This window comes from Mesoplodon bidens (assembly GCF_964165515.1).
Source record: "Mesoplodon bidens genome assembly, chromosome: 14".
Taxonomy (NCBI): Eukaryota; Metazoa; Chordata; class Mammalia; order Artiodactyla; family Ziphiidae; genus Mesoplodon; species Mesoplodon bidens.
Genome location: NC_138170.1, coordinates 24226995 through 24250772, shown reverse-complemented (window position 1 = coordinate 24250772; position 23778 = coordinate 24226995). Strand labels below are relative to the sequence as shown.

The 23778-nt window shown below is 54.1% G+C and overlaps 1 protein-coding gene across 1 annotated transcript in view; it reads right to left on the bottom strand.

Annotated features, from left to right (window-relative positions):
• SH3RF3 (SH3 domain containing ring finger 3) overlaps positions 1-23778 on the bottom strand; it is a 211567-nt gene that overhangs the window by 92985 nt on the left and 94804 nt on the right. Inside the window, exon 2 of the mRNA XM_081253776.1 lies at positions 19938-20192. Coding sequence (XP_081109902.1) covers positions 19938-20192 — 255 coding nt within the window. The remainder of the gene's footprint in view (positions 1-19937; positions 20193-23778) is intronic.

The window sequence follows — 23778 nt, the reverse complement described above, 5'->3', positions numbered from 1 at the left end:
AAGGTCCTCCTCGGGCAGGCGTCACGGCTGGACTGCACGCGGGGCCCTAGCAGCCTCCCCCCACGCCCTTCAAACCACAGCTGCAGGGCTGGAGAGGCCTCCCTGTAATTCAGTCCTGTGAGGGCATGATTTAAGATAGGGCAACACCCAGGGGGATGACCGCCACCCCAAACTGCCGTTTGCCGACACAGGCCCCGCTCCCTCCCGGCGCAGGCCCCAACCTGCAAAGACCCCAGATCCACCCTGTGGCCTCAGATGCCTGCTCGTGGCCCAGAGGAAGATGGTCTGAACTCTATCACCCATGCACGATGCCCTCGAGGCCGCATGAGGGTGAGCGTCAGCTCAACGCTTCAAACGGGAGTGGGTACATGAACAGCGAGTCAGCCTCGGGAAACACCTGGCCAGGGCCTCCTTCTTCGGTGCTTGCTGAGGTCCTGGGGTCTGTGGCTATCGCCAGGGCCCCTAGGGCAATGGTGCTAGGCCCAGTGCTGTGCCCAGGGAGGTACGGGACAGGAGCGAGGGCCCTGCTCTGCCTCGGCCCCTGGAGGAGAGCCCAGCACCCGGCTCAGGGGACCTGGGGGGGCAGGAGGCTGTGCTCAGAGCAGAGCGCCTGAGAGGGCGGTGGGCACACAGGAGCCCCTACGCCCTTGCTCTGAAGGACCGTCTCCAGGGTCCAGTAGTCGAGCCCCAAGGGCACTGACTCCCAGTTGGCTGAGTGTCTGAGCCACGAGAGCCTCAGGAGGCGCTGCTGACTGGTTTCCAGCCCCAAGCCCACACTCTCAGCCTCTGGGATGATGCCCGAGTCCCTTCCAGAGCAGGGGTGCTAGTGCGCCGGGCTTGGCCTCCCTCAGGGGCACCATTACCTGCCTCAGGTTCCCTACAAAATTTTTTTCTTAGCTTCTTAAACTGCATTTTAAAGAGAAGTGCAAAAATGTTAGCTACACCACTTCACAGCTGCACAACCGCACCAGCACCTCCCAGATCAAGCCTCGAAGCCTCTCCACAGCCCGGGGGGCCTCCCTCTCGCTTCTTCCGCTCGGTCTCCCCCAGGGTACCCCCTTCCATCAGCCAAGGGTGAGGGGGGAGTTCTGCTTCTCCTGTACTTCCTAAAAGGGAAAGTCTTCAGTGCACTCTCTTTTCCACCTGGTTTCTTTTAAAAATGTGTCCGTGGGCTTCCCTGGTGGCGCAGTGGTTGAGAGTCCGCCTGCCGATGCAGGGGACGCAGGTTTGTGTCCCGGTCCGGGAAGATCCCACATGCCGCGGAGTGGCTGGGCCCGTGAGCCATGGCCGCTGAGCCTGCGCGTCCGGAGCCTGTGCTCCGCAACGGGAGAGGCCACAGCAGTGAGAGGCCCGCGTACCGCGCAAAAAAAAAAAAAAAAAAAAAAAAATGTGTCCGTGAGCTGCATCCATGCTTTTAAACGTCCGTCCTTTCACCTTCTCTGGCCCGCCTTGGGCAGATGTCCCAGCTCCACGACTCGTCTGAGTTGACTCCGTTTATGGGCATTGCCACAGGCCCCTGGGATCTTTCTGTGAGTGGCTCCATGAGAGTCTGCCTTGGAAGAGGTTCCACTGGCCAAAGATGTAGGGGGGACAGACCCCACGTCTGGACAGCACTGTGGGGGTTTCACGCGTCGAGTTCTTGGGTCTGAAGCAGCAGATGGAGAAGACCACCTCCCAGAGTTGAAGCAAATGCACAAGTGAGGCTGGAGGTGCTGTGGACTGTGGTCCTTGCCGGGGGTGGGGGGCAGAGAGCAAAGTGTGTGTGTGCACGTGTGTGCATGAGTGTGCCCCTTGCAATGTACCAGAGAGGGGAGTGTGTGTGCGGACTTACTGTTGGGGAGGGTCTGGAGTCACCCGGGGAGTTGCTTCAGAGTACATGTAAGAACTGCGGGTTCAGGACACATAGGGGGAGGGGAGGAAAGGGCAGCAGATGAGGCTGGAAAAGCAGAGGCTCATAAGCGCAGAGAGCGTGGGCCGGCCACCCACCCAGCCAGCGGCCTGCATCTGGCAGGTGCTGGAATCCACTGGCCCACAGGGCTCAGCAGGGGCAAAGCTGGCCATGTCCCCTGCATCGTGTGTGGCCCGCCCTGGGCTGGGGGAGCACAGGCTCTGAGCGAGGACGCTGGGGGGAGGGAGTAGGGCCCAGCTGAGAGCCGTCGGCCTGGGATCGCACCAGCCTGGGATCGCACCGGTTCTGGGCCCCTGCGGAGTGGGGGTTGGCCCTGCACAGGCGGGGTGCGAGAGGCCGGACAAGGACTCCTCAGGAGGGTCCGGGGCCCACGCCCCGTGAGCACTGGCTGAAACGACTCCAGGGGTGATGCAGTGCGCACAGGCGCAGCGTGGGGTCAGTCTGGGGACGTGCGCATGCGGACGTGTGCTGACCAACAGCAAACACACACACAGCCCATGGCGACCAGGGGCTGAAAGGTCAAAGGCTCTGAACGCTCCTCGCTTGGCCACCGCCCATAACTTATTCACTGGAAACCCAGAACGCCTCGGTCACAGAAAAGAGGCAGGAAGCCAACCAGCCTCAAACAAGCCCGAACACGCTCCACTCCAGGGTTGGAGCTGATGAGCTGCCCCAAACCCCAAGTCGGGGGAGCCTCAATGTTCCCTTCAGTTGTTGGCAGTGTCCCCGGGGAAGCTGCTTCCTGTGGTGAGCTCTTCTTCCCAGGGTTCTGGGGGCAAACCCAGCAGAACCTGGAGGGTCTCAGAGAAATAGGGCTGGGCCCAGGTTTCCCGTGAGAAGTAGGGATGGTCTGCACGGGATCCCTGCCTCAATGCCCACGTGGCAAGATGATGAGCTGGGACGGACCACTCCCAAGAGGCGGAGGCACTTCTCACAACCTCAGGGTTGAATAAAACCCACATGTCTTCCCCATCTGAACTCCAATTACTTCTTCCCCTGAGGAGAGGTCACCTCTGGTCTGGTGAAGCAAACAACAAAGGGCAAGAGAGGGCGTGGGTCTGGGAGCCTGGCCTCACCTCCACGTGCAGGAGGGGTGAGCCTGAGAGCGTGGCCTCACCTCCACGTGCAGGAGGGTGGATCTGGGAGCCTGGCCTCACCTCCACGTGCAGGAGGGGTGAGCCTGGGAGCCTGGCCTCACCTCCACGTGCAGGAGGGGTGAGCCTGGGAGCGGGGCCTCACCTCCCTGTGCTGGAGGGGTGAGCCTGGGAGCCTGGCCTCACCTCCACGTGCAGGAGGGGTGAGTGTGGCAGCGCGGCCTCACCTCCCCGTGCAGGAGGGGTGAGCCTGGGAGCGGGGCCTCACCTCCCTGTGCAGGAGGGGTGAGCCTGGGAGCCTGGCCTCACCTCCATGTGCAGGAGGGGTGAGCCTGGGAGCACGGCCTCACCTCCACGTGCAGGAGGGGTGAGTCTGGGAGCGCGGCCTCACCTCCCCGTGCAGTGGGGTGAAGACCCCGATCTTGTCTCCCAGCATTCCCTCTGCCCAGTTGTCATCCACCCTTCTGATCACAGTCAGGACGTCATCCTGAAATTACCCCATGTAGGCAAGCGCAGGGACACGCACCAAAACGGATACAAAAACAGAACCAAGAGATCAGTTAGTGTCACTGAAGCTAAGGAAAGACTCTAGCGATGACTCATTCTGAGATCAGACGTGAAACCGCCCCTCCCCACATCTTCACCCAGGGTCTCTCTTCGTCTCCCATATGGATTTTAGCGGCAAAGAGCCTCTGGTGGAAGTGTGTGGCAGTTTACCATCTAGTGACCACCTTAAAATTCATGTTCCTAATATTTGCTTATAAATAAAATGGTTTTCAACAAATGTAAATTCAACTAAGTATAAAACTTTCTATGTTCCTGCCTCCACCAAAGCACAAAAGATGACCCAATCCAACTCCATTTATTTAGAGTTGTGGAAGCTCTGAATAACCCTGTTAAATCCTTGTCGTGCCAGGCAGTAGCAAGGACAGAGGGAGAAGGTGGGCAGACGCAGGAGGAAGGAGGGGCGTGAAGCCGGGACACAGGCGGGTGGTGAGGGAGGACTCGCCCGGTGCCCCCGGAGGGGCCACGAGCCGCGGGGACAGACGACAAGGGTAGGGGAGAGGACGAGGAGCGAGGGGACGACCGGGCAGCAGCAAGCATCGGGGGGCCGTGCTGGTGCCACACGGGGTGCAGTGGAACTGTCCACGGGCTGTCTGCCCAACCGCCCTCCACATCGAAACCGCCTGCCTTTGTCCCCCAGGACCTGCGTGGACACCAGAGGCCTGCCTGGCGCTGCAGTGCGCTCAGGAGCTGGCAGCCAGAGTAGCCTTGTGGGCCCGGCTGGGTCTGAAAGCACCGCCTGCCTTACCAAGGGGCCTTCAACCGCTTCGTGTGAAGCAGTGATGTGGGGTGTGGGCCCCTGGGGTCAGAGGGACGTTCCAGGCCAATGGACTTCCTGACATCACTAGAGAAGCTGCTTCCCCACGAACGGAGGGGCCGCACAGTTGGGGAAGTTTATCTGGGGCGAGGTGGGACGAGGTGATGGGCGCTGGATGTGCCTCCCAGAGGACATGGGGCGGGAAAGGCAAGACCTGGAGTCTGTAGTGTCAGGTCCCCATGCTCCCTTCCAAACCTCCCCTCTCCTAGGGGTTTAGGGGACAGCGAAGGGGCAACCACACCCCTCCTTCTCCAGGTCTTCACCCCAATTTCCCAGCTTAAACAAGTACCAAATAACAAGGGCTGTGTGGCTTCAAAATATTTCTTTTCCCAACTGATACAGTCCAGAAAATGCAACAGACACTGAGGGAATCTCAGGCTTTCCCACGTTTCGGGGTGGCTGGTTCTCCATGGCAGGGTGACACCCACAAGGGTTTCCTTGTAGTCAGTGCTCGGCTATCAAGCGGGCTTTCCTGATAAGCATTAGCGCCAAAGTGGCCGACTGGCTTGAGAAGGGATGAGCAGAGAGGGCACCTTGCTTATCTCACATAAAGTTCACGACCAGGAGAGCCCTGTACCCATAATAAACGCCACTCAGACTCAGCCAAAGGGCGGCCCCCAAGACCTCGCCAACGGTGCAAAGGAAAAGGTAACTGAAGGCTTCCTACAAGCCAGAGCTTTTGCAAGAGCAAAATGAAACAAAAAAAAGACATTTAATTTTGTAAAATTAAAAATTAAAAAGAGGGCTTCCCTGGTGGCTCAGTGGTTGGGAGTCCGCCTGCCGATGCAGGGGACCCGGGTTCGTGCCCCGGTCTGGGAGGATCCCACATGCCGCGGAGCGGCTGGGCCCGTGGGCCATGGCCGCTGGGCCTGCGCGTCCGGGGCCTGTGCTCCGCGGCGGGAGAGGCCGCAGCGGTGGGAGGCCCGCGTACCGCCAAAAAAAAAAAAAAAAAAAAAAAAAAAAAAATTAAAAAGAAAAATACCAGATTAATTTTGGTAAAAAATAAAATACCATAATATCTACATGGTTATTTGAGACTGGTCTAGATATCAGAGCCATAGAAATAAAAGGGAAAAAATAGGAAGTATAAATATTGGGAAGAAAAATCATATGACTTTCTACCTAGAAAAATAGAGTACTAGTTAAAAATTAGAATAAGTAAGAATTTGAGAAAGGCTGATAATTTTAAAATAAATACATGAAAATCACTGGGTTTCCCATCTAACCAGCAATAACCAGTTAGAAAATGTGATTAAAATTGGCTAATCATTAAAAAAACAAAGTTAATTCTCTAATTCACTGTATACGCCGAAATTAATTCTCTAAGTATTAAAGATTTAAATGTTAGGAAAAAACCTTGGGGCTTCCCTGGTGGCGCAGTTGTTGGGAGTCCGCCTGCCGATGCAGGGGACGCGGGTTCGTGCCCCGGTCCGAGAGGATCCCACATGCCGCGGAGCAGCTGGGCCCGTGAGCCATGGCCGCTGAGCCTGTGCATCCAGAGCCTGTGCTCCGCAACGGGAGAGGCCACAACAGTGAGAGGCCCACGTACCGCAAAAAACAAAACAACAACAAAAAAAAAACCTTGAATAACCAAGAAGAAAATGTGAATAGATGTTTAATCTTGAGGTGGGGAATGGTCTTAAAAGAAGTAAATAACAAAGATTTGGTTACAGAAAAATGAAATTCTCTATGTTAAGAACAGCAAGAACAAAACAAAAAGGGAAATACTCTAGAAAAATACTTGCAGGATAAACTGGAGACTAGGACCTAATATCCTTGCTACATAAGGACGTAAGAGACACAGCAGGAAAGAGAGACACATACTTTAAAAGAAAAACAGGCCAAGGGCAAAAATCAAGCAACTCACAAAGAGGAAGAAAAGCAAACTGCTGTTAAATACATTTAAAAATGTGATACCTGACTAATATTCAAAAACGTACAATTTTAGACGGAAAATTCCTTCTCCCTTCTTTGTTCTTTGGTGTCTTACCAGATTAGCAGGGATGAACATAAGCCTGCTCAGTGTGGTCTTTTGTGAAGGGTGTAAGGTGTGTGTCTAGCTTCATTTTTTTTTACATGTGGATGTCCAGTTGTTCTGGCACCAGTTTGGCGGCAGTTTGGCAAGTCCTATCAAACACAAGAGGCTGCATATCCACTAATCTGACAAAAACACTTGTAGAGACTCTTTCAAGAAGATCACAGACATGCAAGGAGACTCAGCTCCAAGTATGTTCATTACAGTGTTTCTTCAACTAGAGAAAAACTAGAGACAACTGCACAGCCAGAGAGGGTTGGTTAGATAAATTATGGTACATCAACCAATACCATAACCAACTGCAGCCCACTCCAGCCACCCTGTCCTACCTAAGGAGGAGGGGAATGTGGAGACGCACAGGTAGAGCTCACAGCCTGTAGGCACAACTCCTTACACGACGGGGCTCTAATAACAGGATCAGAGGCTACAGAACACTTCCCCTCCCCCACACCTCACTACCACGTCACTAAAGGCCTATTTACAGCAGTACCTTTTACCTGGTACATTTTATGTCCAAATATCAAAAAGGAAAAAAAAAATTACTCGACATCCTAAAAGGCAAAAAACAGTTTGAAGAGACAGAGCAAGCATCAGAACCAGACTCAGATATGGCAGGAATGTTGGAATTATCAAACAGGGAATTTAAAACAACTATGCTAAGGGCTCTAATATATTAAGTAGACAGCATGCAAGAACAGGTAGGCAATGCAAACTGAGAGATGCTAAGTCCAAGAAAGAATCAAAAAGAAATGCTGGAGATCAAAACACTGTAACAGAAATAAAGAATGCCTTTTATAAGCTTATTAGTAGATTTAACAGCTGAAGAAAGAATCTCTGAGTTTAAGGATGTCTCAACAGAAACTTCCAAAATCGCAAAACAAAGAGAACAAAGACTGAAAAAGAAAATAAACAAAAACCCAAAACAGAACAGAATATCCAAAAACTGCAGGATAACTACAAGAGGTGTAATATACATGTAACAGGAATATAGGAAGGAGAAGAAAGAAAATAAGGAACAAAAGAAATATTTGACACAATAATGACTGAGAATTCTCTACCCTGAAAAATAACCCTTCAATAATGAGAAAGAAATAAAGACTTTCTGAGACAAACAAAAATTGAGGGAATTTGTTGCCAGTAGACCTGCCTTGCAAGAAATGTTAAAAGAAGTTCTTTAGAGAGAAGAAAAGTTACGTAGGTCAAAACCTTGATTCTACATAAAGAAAGAACATTGGAGAAGGAATAAGTAAAGGAAAAATTTTAAAAACAGTTTGTTCAAAATAATAATAGCAACAATGTATCTAATTACATATGCTTATGTACATACCATATATATGTATATCATATATAGTGTGTGTGTATATATATATATATATATATATACACTTATATATGTTTATATATAAGTTAAATGAGTAACAGCAATGACAAAAAGGACAGGAGGAAGGAATTAGGATTATTTTGTGATTATAAGGTACCTGCACTACCTGTGAAACAGTACATTTTTAACTGAATGCAGACCTGGATTAGTTGTAAATGCATATTGCAATCTCTAGGGCAACCACAAAAAAAATTTTTTTAAAGGTACAACCGATATGCTAAGACAGGAGAGAAAATGAAATCATTTAAATTGCTTAGTTAAAACTGCAAAAGGCAAAAAAAGGATGGAAAACAAAAACAGGAACAAAAATCAAAGACAACAAATGTGGTAAATATTAATTCAACAATATCAATAATCACTTTGAATAGCAATAGTCTAAATGTACAAATTTAAAGACAGAGGTTGTCAGGGTAGATTAAAAAAACAAGACCCCACTATATGTTATGTACCAGAAACCCATTTTAAATATAAAGATATATATATAAGGAAAGATATACCATGCTAACACTAATCAAAAGAAAGCAGGAGGGCTTCCCTGGTGGCGCAGTGGTTGAGAGTCCACCTGCCGATGCAGAGGACATGGGTTCGTGCCCTGGTCTGGGAAGATCCCACATGCTGCGGAGCAGCTGGGCCCGTGAGCCATGGCCACTGAGCCTGCGCGTCCGGAGCCTGTGCTCCGCAACGGGAGAGGCCACAGCAGTGAGAGGCCCGCGTACCGCAAAAAAAAAAAGAAAGCAGGAGTAGCTATACTAATTTCAGGAAAAGCAAACTTCAAAGCAAGGAAAGTTATCAGGAATAAAAGGGGGCATTACATAATGATAAAGGTGTCAATTCTCCAAGAAGATAACAATCCTTAACATGCATGCACCTAACAACAGAGTGTCAAAACACGTGAAGCAAAAACTGATAGCGCTACAGGAGAAACAGATGAATCCACTGTTACAGACTGGAGACTTCAATGCCCCACTATCAGAAATGAATGACCCAGCAGGCAGAAAATCAGTAAGGACCAAGCTGAATTCAACACCACCATCAATCAACTGGATATAATTGACATCTATAGACTACTTCATCCAGCAATGGCAAAATACACATTTTCTTTGAGGTCACATGAAACATTCACCAAGACAGATCACATTTTGGGCCATAAAACACACGTTAACAATGCTAAAAGAACAGAAACCATATAATGTCTGCTCTCAGACCACAATGGAATTAAACTAGAAATCAATACCAGAAAGATAATTGGAAAATTCCAAAATACCTGGAATTAACACAATTCTAATAACATTTGGTTCAAAGAAGAAACATCAAGAGAAATCTTAAAATATTCTAAAACAAATGAAAATAAAAACACAATTTGTCAAAATTTATGAGCTGCAGTGAAAGTAGTGCTTAAAGGTAAATTTATAACACTGAATGCATATATCAGGAAAGAAGAAAGATCTAAAATCAATAAACCAAGCTTCCACCATAGGAAACTAAAAGAGAAGAGCAAGTTAAATCCAAAGTAAGCAGAAGAAAAGAAGAAATAAAAATTAGAGCAGAAATCAAAGAAGTTGAAAACATGAAATCAACAGAAAAAAATCAACAAAGAGCTGCTTATTTCAAAAGATCAATAAACTCAATTAGCTTCTAACCAGGATAACCAAGAAAAAAAGAGAGGCAACACAAATTACTAATATTAGTAATGAAAGAGGGGACATTACCACAGATCTCATGGGCATTAAAAGGATAATAAAGAAATATTATGAACAATTCTATGCCCACAAATTTAATAAACAAAATGGACCAATTTCTTTAAAGACGCAATCTGCCAAAACTCACACAAGAAGAAACAGACAATCTGAGTAGGCCTATATCTGTTAAAGAAATTGAATCAATAATTAATAAACTTCCAAAACAGAAAGCACCAGACCCAGATGGGTTCTGAATTCTACCAACATTTAAGGAAGAAATTATGCCAAATTCTCTAACAATTTCTTTCAGAAGACAGAAGCAGGAGGGCTACTTTCTATCTCATTCTGTGAGGCCAGAATTATACTAATACAAACTAGACAAAGACACAGTAGGCAAAGAAAACTAAAATGTCTCCCATGAACATAGTTGCAAAAATCCTTAATAAAATACTAGCAAGTTGAATCCAACAAAGTATAAAAAGAACTATATAGCATGACCAACTAGGATTTATCCCACATATGCAAGGCTGGTTTAACATTCAAAAATCAATTACTGTAATCCATCACCATCAACAGTCTATCCTCACATTAATAGATGCAGAAAAAGCATTTGACAAAATCAAACAATTCATGATTAAAAAAAGAAAAAAACCTCTCAGTAAGCTACAAATAGAGTGAAGTTTCCTCCACTTGAAAAGAACGTTCACAAAACCCTTCAGCTAACATCATAATTAATGGTGAGAAACGTGAAGCTTTTCCTAAGATGAGGAACAAGGCAAGGATGTCCCCTCTAACCACAGCCTTTCAGTATCATAGTCAAAGTCCTAGCTAATGCAATTAAAACAACAAAGGGAAACAAAAGGTATACAGATTGGGAAGAAAGAAACAAAACTGTCTTTGTTTGCAGATTACACGATTGTCTATGTAGAAAATCTGAAAGAATCAACAAAAAACTACAACCAATGAGCAATTATAGCAAGGTTTCAGAATATAAGATTAATATATGAAAGTTAAATATTTTTCTACATACTAGCAATGAACAAGTGGAATTTGACATTAAAAAATATAATACTGTTTACATTAGCATGTAAAAAAATGAAACACTTAGGTATACATCCCACAAAATAAGTACAAGAGCTACATGAGGAATCTTACAAAACTCTGGTGAAGAAAATCAAAGACGAACCCAGTAGAGAGATGTCCTATGTACATGGGGAGAAAGACCCGACATTGTCACGATGTTCTTCTCAACTTCTAGATTCAATGCAATCCCGATAAAAATCTCAGCAAGCCTTTTTGTGGATGTTGACAAACTGATTCTAAACTTTATATGGAGACGCAAAAGACCCAGAATAGCCAACTCAACTCTGACAGAAAAGAATAAAGACTGACACTATCCGACTTCAAGACTTACTATAAAGCTACAGTACTGAAGACAGTGTGGGATTGGTGACAGGATATAAAAACAGATCAATGGAACATAATAGAGAGCCCAGAAATAGACGCACATAAATGTAGTCAGCTGATCTTTGATGAAGGAGCAAAAGCACTACAATGGAGCAAAGAGAGTCTCTTCAACAAATGGTGCCAGAACAACTGGACATCCACATGTAAAAAAAAAATGAAGCTAGACACACACCTTACACCCTTCACAAAAATTAAGTCAACATGAATCATAGATCTAAATGTAAAATGCAAAACTATACAACTCTTAGAAGATAGCATAGGAGAAAATCTAGATGACCTTGGGTTTGGTGACGGCTTTTGGATACAACATCAAAGACTGGTCCATGAAAGAAAGAATTGATAAGCTGGACTTCATTAAAATTAAAAATTTCTGCTCTGTGAAAGATGCTGTCAAGAGAATAAAAGGACAAGCCACAGACTCGTGAAAATATTTGCAAAAGACATATCTGATAAAGGACTATTATTCAAAATATACAAAGACCTTGTAAAACTCAACAATAAGAAAACAATTCGATTTAAAAATGGGCCAAATACCTTAACATACACCTCACTAAAGAAGACATACAGATGGCAATAAGCACATGAAATGATGCTCCACATTGTATGTCATCAGGGAGATGCAAATTAAAACAACAATGAGACAACACTACGTTCTATTAGAACAGTCAAAATCCAGAACAATGACAACACCAAATGCTGGTGAGGATGTGGAGCAACAGGAACCCTCATCACTGCTGGTGGGAATGCAAAACAGTACAGCCACTTTGGAAGACAGTTCGGTGGTTTCTTACAAAACTAAACATACTCTTACCATACAATCCAGCAATCACACTCTTTTGCATTTACCTGATGGAGTTAAAAACTTACATCCACACAAAAAACCTGCACATGGATGTTCATAGCAACTAAACTTGGAAGCAACAAGATGTCCTTTAGTAGGTTAACGGATAAACTGTGGTCTATCCAGACAGTGGAATATTATTTGGTGCTAAAAAGAAATGAGCTATCAAGCGATGAAAAGCCAGGGAGGAACCTTAAATGCATATGACTAAGTGAAAGAAGCCAGTCTGAAAAGGCTATATAGATTGTGCGATTCCAACTATATGACATTCTGGAAAAGGCAAAACTATGGAGACAGTAAAAGGAACAGTGATTGCCAGGAGTTGGGGGGAGGGAGGGCAGAACAGGTGGAGCACAAAGAATTTTAGGGCGGTGAAACTGCTCTGTATACTACACACGTGCATACGTGTCATTACACATTTGCCCAAATCCATAGGATATGTAACCCCAAGGGTAAACAGTAATGTAAACTATGTGCTTTGGGGAATGCGAAGTGTCAATGTGGGTTCATCAGTTGTAACAAATGTCCCATCTTGGGGGGATGTGGATAACAGGGCGGCTGTGCATGTGTGCGGGGCACGGGTATCGGGAAATCTTGTACCTTCTGCTCAATTCAGGCATGAACCCAAAACTGCTCTACAAACGAAGTCTATTTTAAAAAAATAGCTAAAAGTACCCCAGACTGATGAACGGGAACAGACTATAGCACTCACAACACATAGGTGCAGTTCACATATGTAACGTCGAGAGGAAACAAAGTTGGACACGTGAGCAGGCTCTGCACGACCCGTGTATTGGACGTTCAAGGCAGACACGCTCATCTACGGTGTTAGAAGACACGAGGGAAGCTGGGGTGCTGGCACCCCACCATTTCCCCACTGGGTAGTGATTATAGGACATATTCTTTCCAACCACCAAGCTGCATAATTCTGGTTAATACACTTGTCAGTACATTACACTATACTTAGATAAAAAGCTTGTTTTAAGGTCACAGTATTTCCGGGGTGGACAAGCCACAGCACGCCCTGAACCCTGCCTGTGGCCCTGACGCACCTCTAAATGGACGTCACATCCTGAGGAAGCCAACACGAGGTGAAGAGTGTGAAGCACAGAAAACCAGAGAAGCGGGCACCAAGCCTGCAGATGAGGAGGCCAGGAGGGGCCGTGCCTTCATCACTGCACTGAAGATCCGGGCTCACTGCAGGCCACCCAGGAGGTTCCGGTGACTGAGAAGCAGACACAGCTCCAAGTAAGGGACAGCTGCCCCCAAAGGAGCCCCACCTCTTAGGCCGGGGAGCTGGTCGTCACCCGAGGGCCACGAGGGGCCAAGCTACGCCTCCCCCAGCTCCGCAACATCTCCTGGGCCTCCCCTAGGTGTCCGGCACAGGAGGAAAGCATCCCTCACCACGGAAAGCTCAGCACCCACTCGCAAGGCAAGTGCAGCAAAATCCCAGCACCGTGCAACACGTGGGTCCCGAATCCAGTCACATCAAACTGCTCCGGCGAGGCCGGGACATGAACAGACGCAAATCCGGGCCGGGACCCGAGGACGCGGCAGGACCAGACGCTCCTCTTCAGCTCACGCAACTTGGGGGGTAGGCTGGGCTGTGCAGGGGGCAGCCACACCCAGAACACCAGCAAGTGACTAACTTCCCGAGGTCGCGGAGGACGGGTTCCCACCGCTCTGCTCTGCCGCTTACCCAGCTCTCGCCGGTGACACAACCTCGCTGAGGGACGCTGAGCGCCAGGCAGCACCGCGGAGCCGCCAGCACCAAATGCCGTGGTCCTGCAGTCACCACCTTCCCCCGCCATCCACGCGTGACCGGGAGAGCGATGCCTGGATCCCCGTGAGGCCTCGGATTTGCGGTCGTATTTCACAACCCCGGGGCCGGTGCTTTCACAAGGACAAGGACAGGGGAGGCACCTGCTCTGCGGCCTCCTGAGAATGCAGAGAAACACAACCCCCCCCAAACCCTAACTGCATGCGACAGGGCGGGCCCGAGCCGCACGGCACCCGCGTGTCACGCTCAAGAGGGGCGGCCTGGCACGATGCCAGCTGAGCGGATGGACGAGCGGGGAGCTCTGCGCTGGGCCGTCGCCGTCCAGGCCCGCACACCCTTCCAGGCCAGGCCGCAGAGTTGGCGTTGCAGGATCTGCCGCCGTACCGTGCCGTCTCTGCCTCGTGCTCAACTCTCCTGTTTCAGGAGGGAAGCAGCCAGAGACGTGGAGCGTGACGGGGCCTGGCTGAGGGCCAGCGAGACGGTGGACGGACAGTGGGCAGGCTGGCCTGTGCCCCGGGTCCCCGGCACTGCCCGGTGCGGAGGAGCAAAGGGCCTTTTCTGGACACCACACGCCCCGAAGGACGGCGGTGGGGCAGACAAGGTCTGGGCCAGGCTGGCGGCATCGAGGATTTTCTGGACAAAAGCTGCTCCCATGACCTCATTTCACTTTCAGACGCACGACAACTTCACCTACAGGCTCCTCCGCAAGCGCTCCTCTCGCGGGTCGGGGGCCTTCCCTGTGCCGCCTCCCCATCCCCCTGTTTCCAAGCTCTTAGGGACACCGAAGGCCAGGGCCCAGCAGCAGAGCTCCCTCGGAAGTGGGTGGTCCCACGCGACCCTGAACACAGAGTGGTTATGGGAGGAGTGGACCGCCTTCCCGCCCAGGCTCAATGGACCACCTTCCCGCCCAGGCACTTGCAAAGGAGTCGGCCACCACCTAAAGGGGCCTTAACTGCATTTCTGATTAACTCACCGAACTCCCCGGTGTTCATGTGTGATTCCTACGGAGGGAAGCCGAGCGGCAAACAGACGGGGCTGTTAGGAAGCCCAGGCCTGAGGCTTTCCCTCCCTGACCTGCCAGGGGGCTGGAGTCTCTGTCCCCCCAGAAGTCCCCAGATACCAAAGCATGGCTGGCAGAGTGCACTGTCCTCAACACCACGTCACAGGTACATCTCACACTCCGAAGGCCCGGCCCGAAATACCCAGAGAGTTCCCGCAGCAGCTCCGAGTGAAGCAGCCTCTGGGGCCTGACAGTTCCCTAAACGCGCCGTGGGGCGGATCACATGCACGGGACCTGGACACGGGCCGGCTGCCCGCCCTCCCAGGGGCCTCCTGCGCCTCCGCTCCTCCTACCTGCAACCAAGTGGTTTCCAAGAGGCACCGAGGGGCAAACGCCAGGATGGCCCTTCAGAAGCGTGGCCGCGCGGACGCCCGCTCAGCCGGGCCACGGCCGCGGCCACCTCGCGCTGACCCATCCCTGACAGTCCCTCACTGTCAGCTGCAGACAGAGCGCTGGTCACTCTGGTCCCAGAGAAAAGGGAAAATCCCAAAGGAAAGAGCTCACAAACTCCCTGCACCTTCTGCTGCAGACACAGCACAAGACTCCCCCCAATGGCTCCGGGGTCCCAGGGGAGGCTCTGAAGGGACTGGCTGCTGGGCTGTCCCCTCTTTACTGGCTTGCATACCGCAGCTTAGCTCCAGACGCTGCTGGGGGCTGGGAGGGCTCATCCAACCCCGCCTGACGCCCAGAGAAGGGACAGTCTTCAGAGCCCAACCTGCTCTGGGCTTCTGGGGGGTCGGTCCCCTTAGGAAAGCCGCCTCCATGGAGGAGCCCACAGGCTGCTGCCCAGCTGGAGGGCGGGTCCGGGAGCCGCCAGCCCGAGCAGAATGCAGCACTGCCTGCTCCCTCGGCTCACCCGCTTTGGTCACTAGGTCCCCGAGTCCTCCAGCCTGGAGAGCATCCCAACTGCCCCTCAGGACAGAGGACATGCAGTGGGTCTGGGCTGCCCACGACGGGCACGGCGGCCTTGACAGGAGGGCTCAGGGGTTCCACACCGCCGGGCAACCCTCTCCAAGACGCTTCCACCGGGACAATACAGGTACAGGCGACCCGTCCGCAGAGTCTCAGCTCCAGGCGGCGGGGGTTTGTGCAGGAAGCCCATCTCCCCCACCTCGAGCGTCCCGGGCCAACACAAAAAGTGACGCGCATCTGACATAAGCAGGAAGCCAGCAAGGGTGGAAGCCAGAAATGGCTGAGTGCCTATTTTGAGGTTGGTTCCCTAAATGCCTTTGTTCATTGAATTCTATCAACTCCATTTTATTATCAAAAAAGAGACTCAGAGGTGAAGTTAATGCCCCAAATCACCATATAAAAGTGTCACAATTTGAACCCCTGTCTCACTCTAGAGTCCAAACCTCAAATACATTTGATTTCTATCCACCTACGTCTGTCCTCCAATCAGAAGAACATAGTTTGGGATTAATGCTAGGTTCATTCACAAAGGAGAGAATCCCCACATTGGGGACGGACGATTAAACACTCAGCGGTGTAAGAGGATCACGTGGAAGGGTCTTGTGGTGACACCAGCAGGAGGGAAGTCTGCCCAAGTCAGGACAGCCGGTGGTGTTTTAAAAGGGCTTTGCCAACTCAAACCATCCCTCCGGCCACACAGGGCTGGGCGGGTAGGAGGGTGTGAGATGAGGACGAGCGGGGAGCTGTCGCATGCCCACGGGTCCTGTGGCCTCTCCGAGGGGCCGGCGTAGTGACGGCGGGTCTCCAGTCTCCGCTGCAGGGCAGGTGCAGATGGCTCTGAGATGAGACACACGGGGGCTCCTAAGGCCACAGGGCTGAGGCCACACAGGGGATCCCAAGTGCAAGGTCCCTGCACCCAGCAGCCCCTGACCCCAGCCCCTCCCCGTCACGTGGAAGGCACTGCGCACGCGGGCCTCAGGGGACAGCTGGGAGCCACCGGCTGACAGAGCAGGGACGCTGCACGGTCTCCTTTTGTCTTTTTATCCGCACATGCACAGCTTTTTGGAGTGGGACTGCTAAGAAGTTATAAATTGTGCTTTTTATAGCTGCTTTACAAGAAGTAATTATTCATTCTCTTCTTCAATTAAACAAAGACTTTGGTTTTAGAATGACTTTAATTAATGCAATTTTAACAGGACTGTCCAAAAGCTGACACCAAGGTAAAAATCTTGCTTTGATGCACATGCTTCAAGCCTTTTTAAACCTCATCAATCCCACCACAGTGAAGTTTTTAAAGGTAAGTTAGCACCATCCGTGGACTTTAGACACCCCTGCTTTCCTCCCTGAGTCCAGAAAGGAACATATCCAAACAACAAAACATTCCCTGGAGGCAAAACCAAGCTGGCCCGGACCATGTGGTCACTTCAGGTGACGAAACGGAGGCTGTTAGAACCAGCATTCCAGGCAGGTGCAGGGAATCCCTCAGGCTGCCATGTGGAGCGGCGGGGATGCGGAGGCTGGAGGCGTCTCGAGGGGAGAGATGAGAAAGAACGGGTGCTTGGGCGAGGGGGGGCTGCGCCCTAACCTAAGGCGGTGGGGGGTGGAGTGGGCGCTGGCGAAACGCTTGTGTGAACACAGCGGGGAACAGGTTGGGGAGTCAAAGCACGGTCTTCACTGGGAATCATACCCAGGGGCCTCCAGCCCTCCAGGTTAATCCACAGACTGAGAGAAAGCAAGCCCTGGAAGAGCAGCCTGAGGGATGCGTGGCCCAGCAGCTCCCACACCTCCTCTCCCCAAAATGGGCTCAAAGGTCAGGTCCCGGGGAGCCCTGAGGACTGCCCACCTGGACAGCGCTGCCCGCACAGCCCAGGGTGCCGGGACCCCCCCTCCCCCCGCCCTGGGACGCAAAGAGGCAGCAGCGCCCACCACAGGACGAGTCTAGGGAGCCGTCCCGAGTTCTCACTTTTCCCACGAGGGCGGCTTTAATGTTTCTTTTGAAATACCAAACACTGACCACCTCCTGATCAGATACGCTGCAAACACTGACCACCTCCTGATCAGATACCCCGCAAACACTGACCACCTCCTGATCAGATACCCCGCAAACACTGACCACCTCCTGATCAGATACCCCGCAAACACTGACCACCTCCTGATCAGATACCCCGCAAACACTGACCACCTCCTGATCAGGTACCCCGCACACCTCCCTGGTGACTCGCACAGCCCGTCACTCTCAGGAACTGTCCCCTGGACTTGCCATTCCTGCCTCTCCCACCCGAAGTCAGGCTCCCCGGATACAGCACAGCTCCCAGTGGGATGAGCAGGCAGGTGCCCCTCTGTCCCCTGTCCAGTGGGCTCTGGTCTTCACCCTGGAGTTGGGAGTCCCAGCAGAGGCTCGCGCACGGAGCGGGAGGCCTTCACCAGGAGACGCTGGCTGCTCCGGCCCTGCATGTGTCCGCTGGGTGAGCCTCCCGCCACCAAGGCTGTGAGCAGGGCCCTGGGTCTGTCCCTGTCCCTGTCAGCCCCTAACGGGTCTGTCTCCTTACAAGGCCTCCATCAACCCTGAGGGGTGGCTGGGTCCCTGCTCTTGATCTTGAGTGACAGCACAGAGCACCAGGGCCCAGGGTCTCCCTCAGGGTGGGCTGGGCAGAGGGGCGAGCACGAGGGGCTCTGTCCGCCTGTTCTCACACTCTGCAGCCTGCGTTCCAGCCTCACTCAGGAGGAGAGGGAGCGAGGGAGGGGGAGGCCTGACCCTGTGTCCAGGGAACCTGCAGGGCCTTCTTCCTTCCCTGATGGAAGGAAGAAGGGAAGAGTTGAAACTCTGAATGAAAACAGATCATTCATCGTCAGGCTGAACAATGGAACAAGACATAAATAGCAGCTGCAACAGCCTGCACAGAACAGGCCAATTGTGCTCAAAATGGAGCACAGGGTACTCACAGCCCTACGGACAGCTCGGCACCACAGCCAAGCTCTGCTCTGAGCAGAGGAGAGAATCACAGTGAGCTGGACGTGCACTCCTAGGTCAGGATCTGAGCTGGAACCCAGTTCTGTGTTGACAACCGCATGTGGAAAGAAACTGACAGAAACACAGGACACGAGGACGGAGGAGGGCCAGGCCCGTGCCAGCCTCGGGCAAGCGACGCAGCCTCTTAGCGCTGTGCTCTGCTAGGGAGCCACCGACCAAAGCCACCGTGCTGGCCAGGCATAGTAATAACCACTTGCATGAGTTCTTTCACAACAGGAGATCCTGACGGGAACTTGGAACTAACACGCTACCGCCAGCTGGAAGGATTTGGGAGGGAGGCGCCGCCAGCCCAGAATAAGCTCTGCCAACCTCCCAGAAGCCCTCACGCTGGAATCCATCTTGGCTGAGAGATGTGTGTGCCACCAGGAAGGGCCCTGACTCAGACCAAATACAGGCCGAGAAAGATGGCCGGCCAAAGACAACCTGGGAACAAACCCGATCACCACGGAACCTGAGACTGAGAGCCACATGGCAGAGCAGTCCTCCTGGGCCCCTCACCTGCTGCCCTCCTCCCGGGCGCCCCTTCCCCGTGAAGTCTCCTGCTTCGTCAGCACGTGTGTCTCCTCGGACAGTTCATTTCCGAGTGTTAGACAGGCGTCCACTCTCGGGCCCTGGAAGGGGTTCCCCTTCCTACAACAGCTTCAACATCGGGAAGACAGGCTCCCACCTCTCCCTGGGGACCCGGGCGGGCAGTCATGAAGGTAATTAATCAATCGATGACGTAACTCGTTACTGCCATGGGGAGAAGCAGGTATTCCAGAGCTCCAGGCGCCCCTGCCCTCCCAGCCCTGGGGTGGGAGGAGGTGAGGAAGCCAGGAAGGAGGCACATTCACGAGGCCTGAGGCCACCACCTCTGTCCTCTCCACACTGCACCCCCGAGGCCGGCAGGCCAGAAACCAGGCCCCTCCACATCTCACCCACACCCCAGGACGAGCGCACAGGAAATACTACTGGTTTGTCACTAAGCGGGTCCCGTGGCCTCACTGGCCACCTCAAGTGGCCCAAGCACACGCACCCACCTCCTGTGCTCTCCAAGAGGGTGTGACGGGCTGGCCTCTGGGCCCGGCTCCCACTCCCAGGACCCAACAGGGGTCTCTGCCACAGTCTCCCCATCAAGCCCCCACCCAGGGCCCATGAGCCCTGGACACACAGTGACTCAGGTAACGAGGGTTCTGCTCCCGTTACCTGCAGGCGCCTGTGAGGCTGGGTGCCCTCTCCTTCCACCCGGCAGACCCTCAGGAAGGAGAAACCACTGCTCTCCCCGTGGGGAGGCACAGGGAGGGCCGGGATTCACACCGGCCACACTCTACGCCCAGGCTCCCTGCGGGGGCTGCAGTGGGAGAACGGCGCGTTGGAACCCACCTTACCTTGCCGAAGGTCAGACAGTCCTTGTCCTGGTCTCTGTCCTTCATCTCGAAATCATAGAGTGCTTTGCCCTGGGGCGGGGCCTGGGGCAGGGGCCGCATGCCCTGGACATGGCTGGCGGGCAGGAGGCCGTGGTACCAGCGCTCGTCCACCCGGTGCCGCAAGACCATGACGTCCCCCTCGCTGAGCCTGAGGTCCCCGGGCTCCTTCCCCTCGCAGCTGTGCAGGGCTTTGCTGGGGGACGGCTGGGGAAGGCTCTGGAAGCAGAACACAGCGGTTACTCAGCAGCTGCCCACCCGGCCCGCCTGGCACCTGGCTTGAGGGGCCCCCAAGTCTGAAAGCCCAGGTTGGGGAGATACCCCAATGGAGCAGCACCCCCCTCCAGGAACACGGGGCCAGGCCCTGCGGGACAGGGGTCTGCAGAGGGTCCTGCGACAGGCCCCAGGCCTCCACGCGGGCTGCCACGCTCCGCGTTGGAAGGACGCTGAGGAGGGTGCTGGGAGACCTTCATTCGAGGCGCAGAGAGAGACGGGACCCCTCGCCGGAAGGAGATGGAATCCCCCCACCCAGGCTCTGGCTCCAGAAAGTTTTACTCACTACTCTGTGCTAACCTGTCACACCCTGGGTGCTATTTCTATCCGCCAGATTTCCGACAACTACCACCCCACAGCATCCCTTCCCTGAACCTCCACGGCAACTCAACATGCGTCCAGGGGCTTTTCGAGCTGAGGAGACAGACTTGCAGGACCGTGCTGCACCCTCCCATGTCACTGCCTCACGGCCAGGGGCCCGGGCTCGAGGTCCACAAGGGACCCCCAGGGCTGGGAGCTCTAACGAGGGGTTCCGGCCATCACGGACCCCTGCCCCCCGTCCGCCACGGCTCCCAGCTTCCTGAGGCCACGGCAGCCTCGTCCACAAGTACAATTTCAAGAGCCTGAGACAGGATCCTCTTCAGGTCATGGGATGCTCCCACCCTCCTGTCGAAGGTCAGCCAACCCGCCCCCCTGTCTGACCTGCCCTCCGGCCACAAGCAGAGCCCGGGGACCCCTGCTCTTCAGCAACAAGGGGTGCGGGTTTCCCTCCCCCTTCTCTGCGGCAGCCAATCTCCGCTCAGCTGAGCAGCCTTGCCAAAGGTAAGCTGCCCGCCAGGAAAAGCACACGGAGCCTCACCTCGTCCCTGTGTCCACACCCAACAGCTCCCCAACAGAGGACGTGTTTCCTCCCCAGGGCTGCCTTGCCAGGGATCCCTCTGGTGCTTGAATCCACCTACACAGAGGCACGAAGCCCGAAGCCGCTGCATACAAGAGGCTCTCCGAGGAGACGCGACGGCGCGCAGGCCGGTCTCTGCGCCCATGCCTCCGCAACACCCGGGACGGCAGTGGGGAGAGAACGTGCGGCAGAGGGACACTCGGCCACCACCAGCCAGGGCCACAGCAGCAACAGAGGGCTTTCCTGGAAGAACCCAAGTGGGAAAAGCCACAGCCAGCTCTGCGCTGGGGGCACGATGGGCGAGCTCAGGGAGAGCGATGGCCAGGAGAGAAAGGGAGCCACGCGACTCCACGGCCAGAGGGCAGCAAGCCCTGATGGCTGCGCTCCATCAGGACACTTGGTCCCCCCCCCCACCGCCCCCCATCTGGCAACACCTGGAGACATTTCTGGTTGTCATACTGGGAGGTGGGTGCTCAGGACGGGCCCACCCAGAGCTCCTGGCTGAGTGTCCGTCGAAACCCCGCCCCGCCCCTGAGGTTAAATTTCCCAAAAGAAAGGAGCTTCCTCGTTCTACGTGAACTTTCAGTCTCTCACAACTAGAAGCCTTTATTTTCGCAATGGGCGTGTTTCACCGGTGACCCTGGAGAAGCTGGGACACCCATCAAGGTGAGAGGGGTTGGGGGACCTCCTGCTGCCCGGGAGTGTGGGCTCTGCGAGCGCACCTCCCCCATCCTTTCACATCCCCCCCCCCATCCTTTCACATCCCCCCCCCCGCCAAGGGCCATGCTTGAGAGCCGCTCTCTCACAGCCACAGATGGAGGCCAGCTGGGAATCCTCCCCACCGGGGGATAAACGCAAGCAGAAGGGCCGGACCCACCCTCCCCTGCGGGCCCGCGCCCACCACGCCCTCCCAGGCCCCTCCACACCGTCCTGTGCAGGGGACGCCGAATTTCCACTCGGGCCTACCCACCACCCCATCAGCCCCGACACAGAGGCCGCGGGCACACACGGAGGGTCAGCGGAGAGGCACCGAGGTGCCGCCCGGCTCCGGCCCGTGTGGCCCGCACCCCGGAACTTCAGGGGGGCTTTGTCCTCCGCCGATTCTGCAGAGCGGGCACGGCCCCCCAGCCGGTCCGTGTGCGGGCCCCGGCCTCCCGGGCCGGCCTCTACCAGCCTCTAGGCTGGCTGTGACCTCAAAGTTCTGCGCTTCCAGCTTCCAACTTCCCTCCCACGAGGTGACTCGGGTCAACCCAACTGCAGGCTCCACACCCCTGCCTGACCCTGCGCGCCTCACCCCCGCCGCCGAGGGCGCGCCTCTGCTGCCCCCCCTCCCGTCTTTCCCTCAGCCGCAAGTGCGGCTGCCCCCGCGGCCGAGGGCCCTCCGGGCACCCGCGCGCCCGGCTTCCACCCCACAGCCCGGCCCTCCCCTCTCCCGCCTCGGCCCTGGGCCCCGCGCTCCCCCACCTCCTGGGGTCCACAGGGCTCCCTCCGCCCACCGTGGTGCCCCCGCTAAACCAGGGGCTCCAGAACAGGCCGCCCCAGGCGCTCCTGAGACACGCTGAGGAGAGGGGGTGGGAGAGCGGCCAACGACAGATGTGTCCCGGCAACCGCTGGGAGCCGCGTGCCTTTGCATCTGGGAAAAGCCGACCCGAGCCTGGGCTGAGCGGAGGAGAGGAGCCAGTCCCCTCCCGGGCGGGGGCAGGAGCGGGCCTCTGCCACAGCCTCAGGCAGCCGCCCTGACCCCGAGGTCAGAGCGTGGGGCGGGAGCCAGCGGGCAACCTCACCGGCTCCGGCCGCGCCAGCCGAGGCTCCCGCCGGCGGACCAGGAGGCGGCGAGAGAGCGCGAAGGCGGGGGCAGGACAGGCGGCGAGAGAGCGCGAAGGCGGGGGCAGGACAGGCAGCGCGGGAGACACCCCTCACTAACCCCCGCCCCAGACCGCCAAGACCAGCCTCTTTTGGAGCAAACGGAGAGGGCGGAAGCCTCTTTAACACTCGGGCTGCACTCCTGGGAGTGAAGAATAAGAGACGCTGCTAGAGGGGCAGCTGCCCCTGGACCGACCTCTCAGCCCGGCACCGCTCAGAGCGGGTGGCTCTCGGCACCTCCAGCCTCTCATCTTCAGAGACCTTGATGACAGGAGCAGATTAGTGCACGATGAGGGCCCAGGGCAGGCGGACGCTCTGACAGGGGAAGACTCCACAGACGTCACGGCAGCAGCCAGAGGACCCCTGAGAGCAGCCCCTGGCCCAGGCTGAGGACGTCCACGGGGTCTCTGCAGCCGGTCCCTCTAAGGTCTCACCGCGCACTCCCCTCGGAGGAACCGCCCAGTCGAACACTGCCATGGAGCCCCCCGCGGGAGGCTTGAGACATTCAGGAAACAAAGTACAATAAAAGGGAAATGAAAGGAAAGTGCAACTGGGATGCCTAGAGGATAATTAACACAGCCACCCCGCGGGGCGTTCGTGATAATGAAGACAGATACCGTCAATCTCAGGGCTCACGACTGGGACGTAGAGGAGCTAGGGGATCTCACGTGAGCACAGCAGCCCCAGTTTTGTCTTTCACTGGGATCGACGCGTAGGCGGGCTTTACAGATGCCCTGCTTGCACCAGGCTGCCCACGAGGCTCCCGAGAGC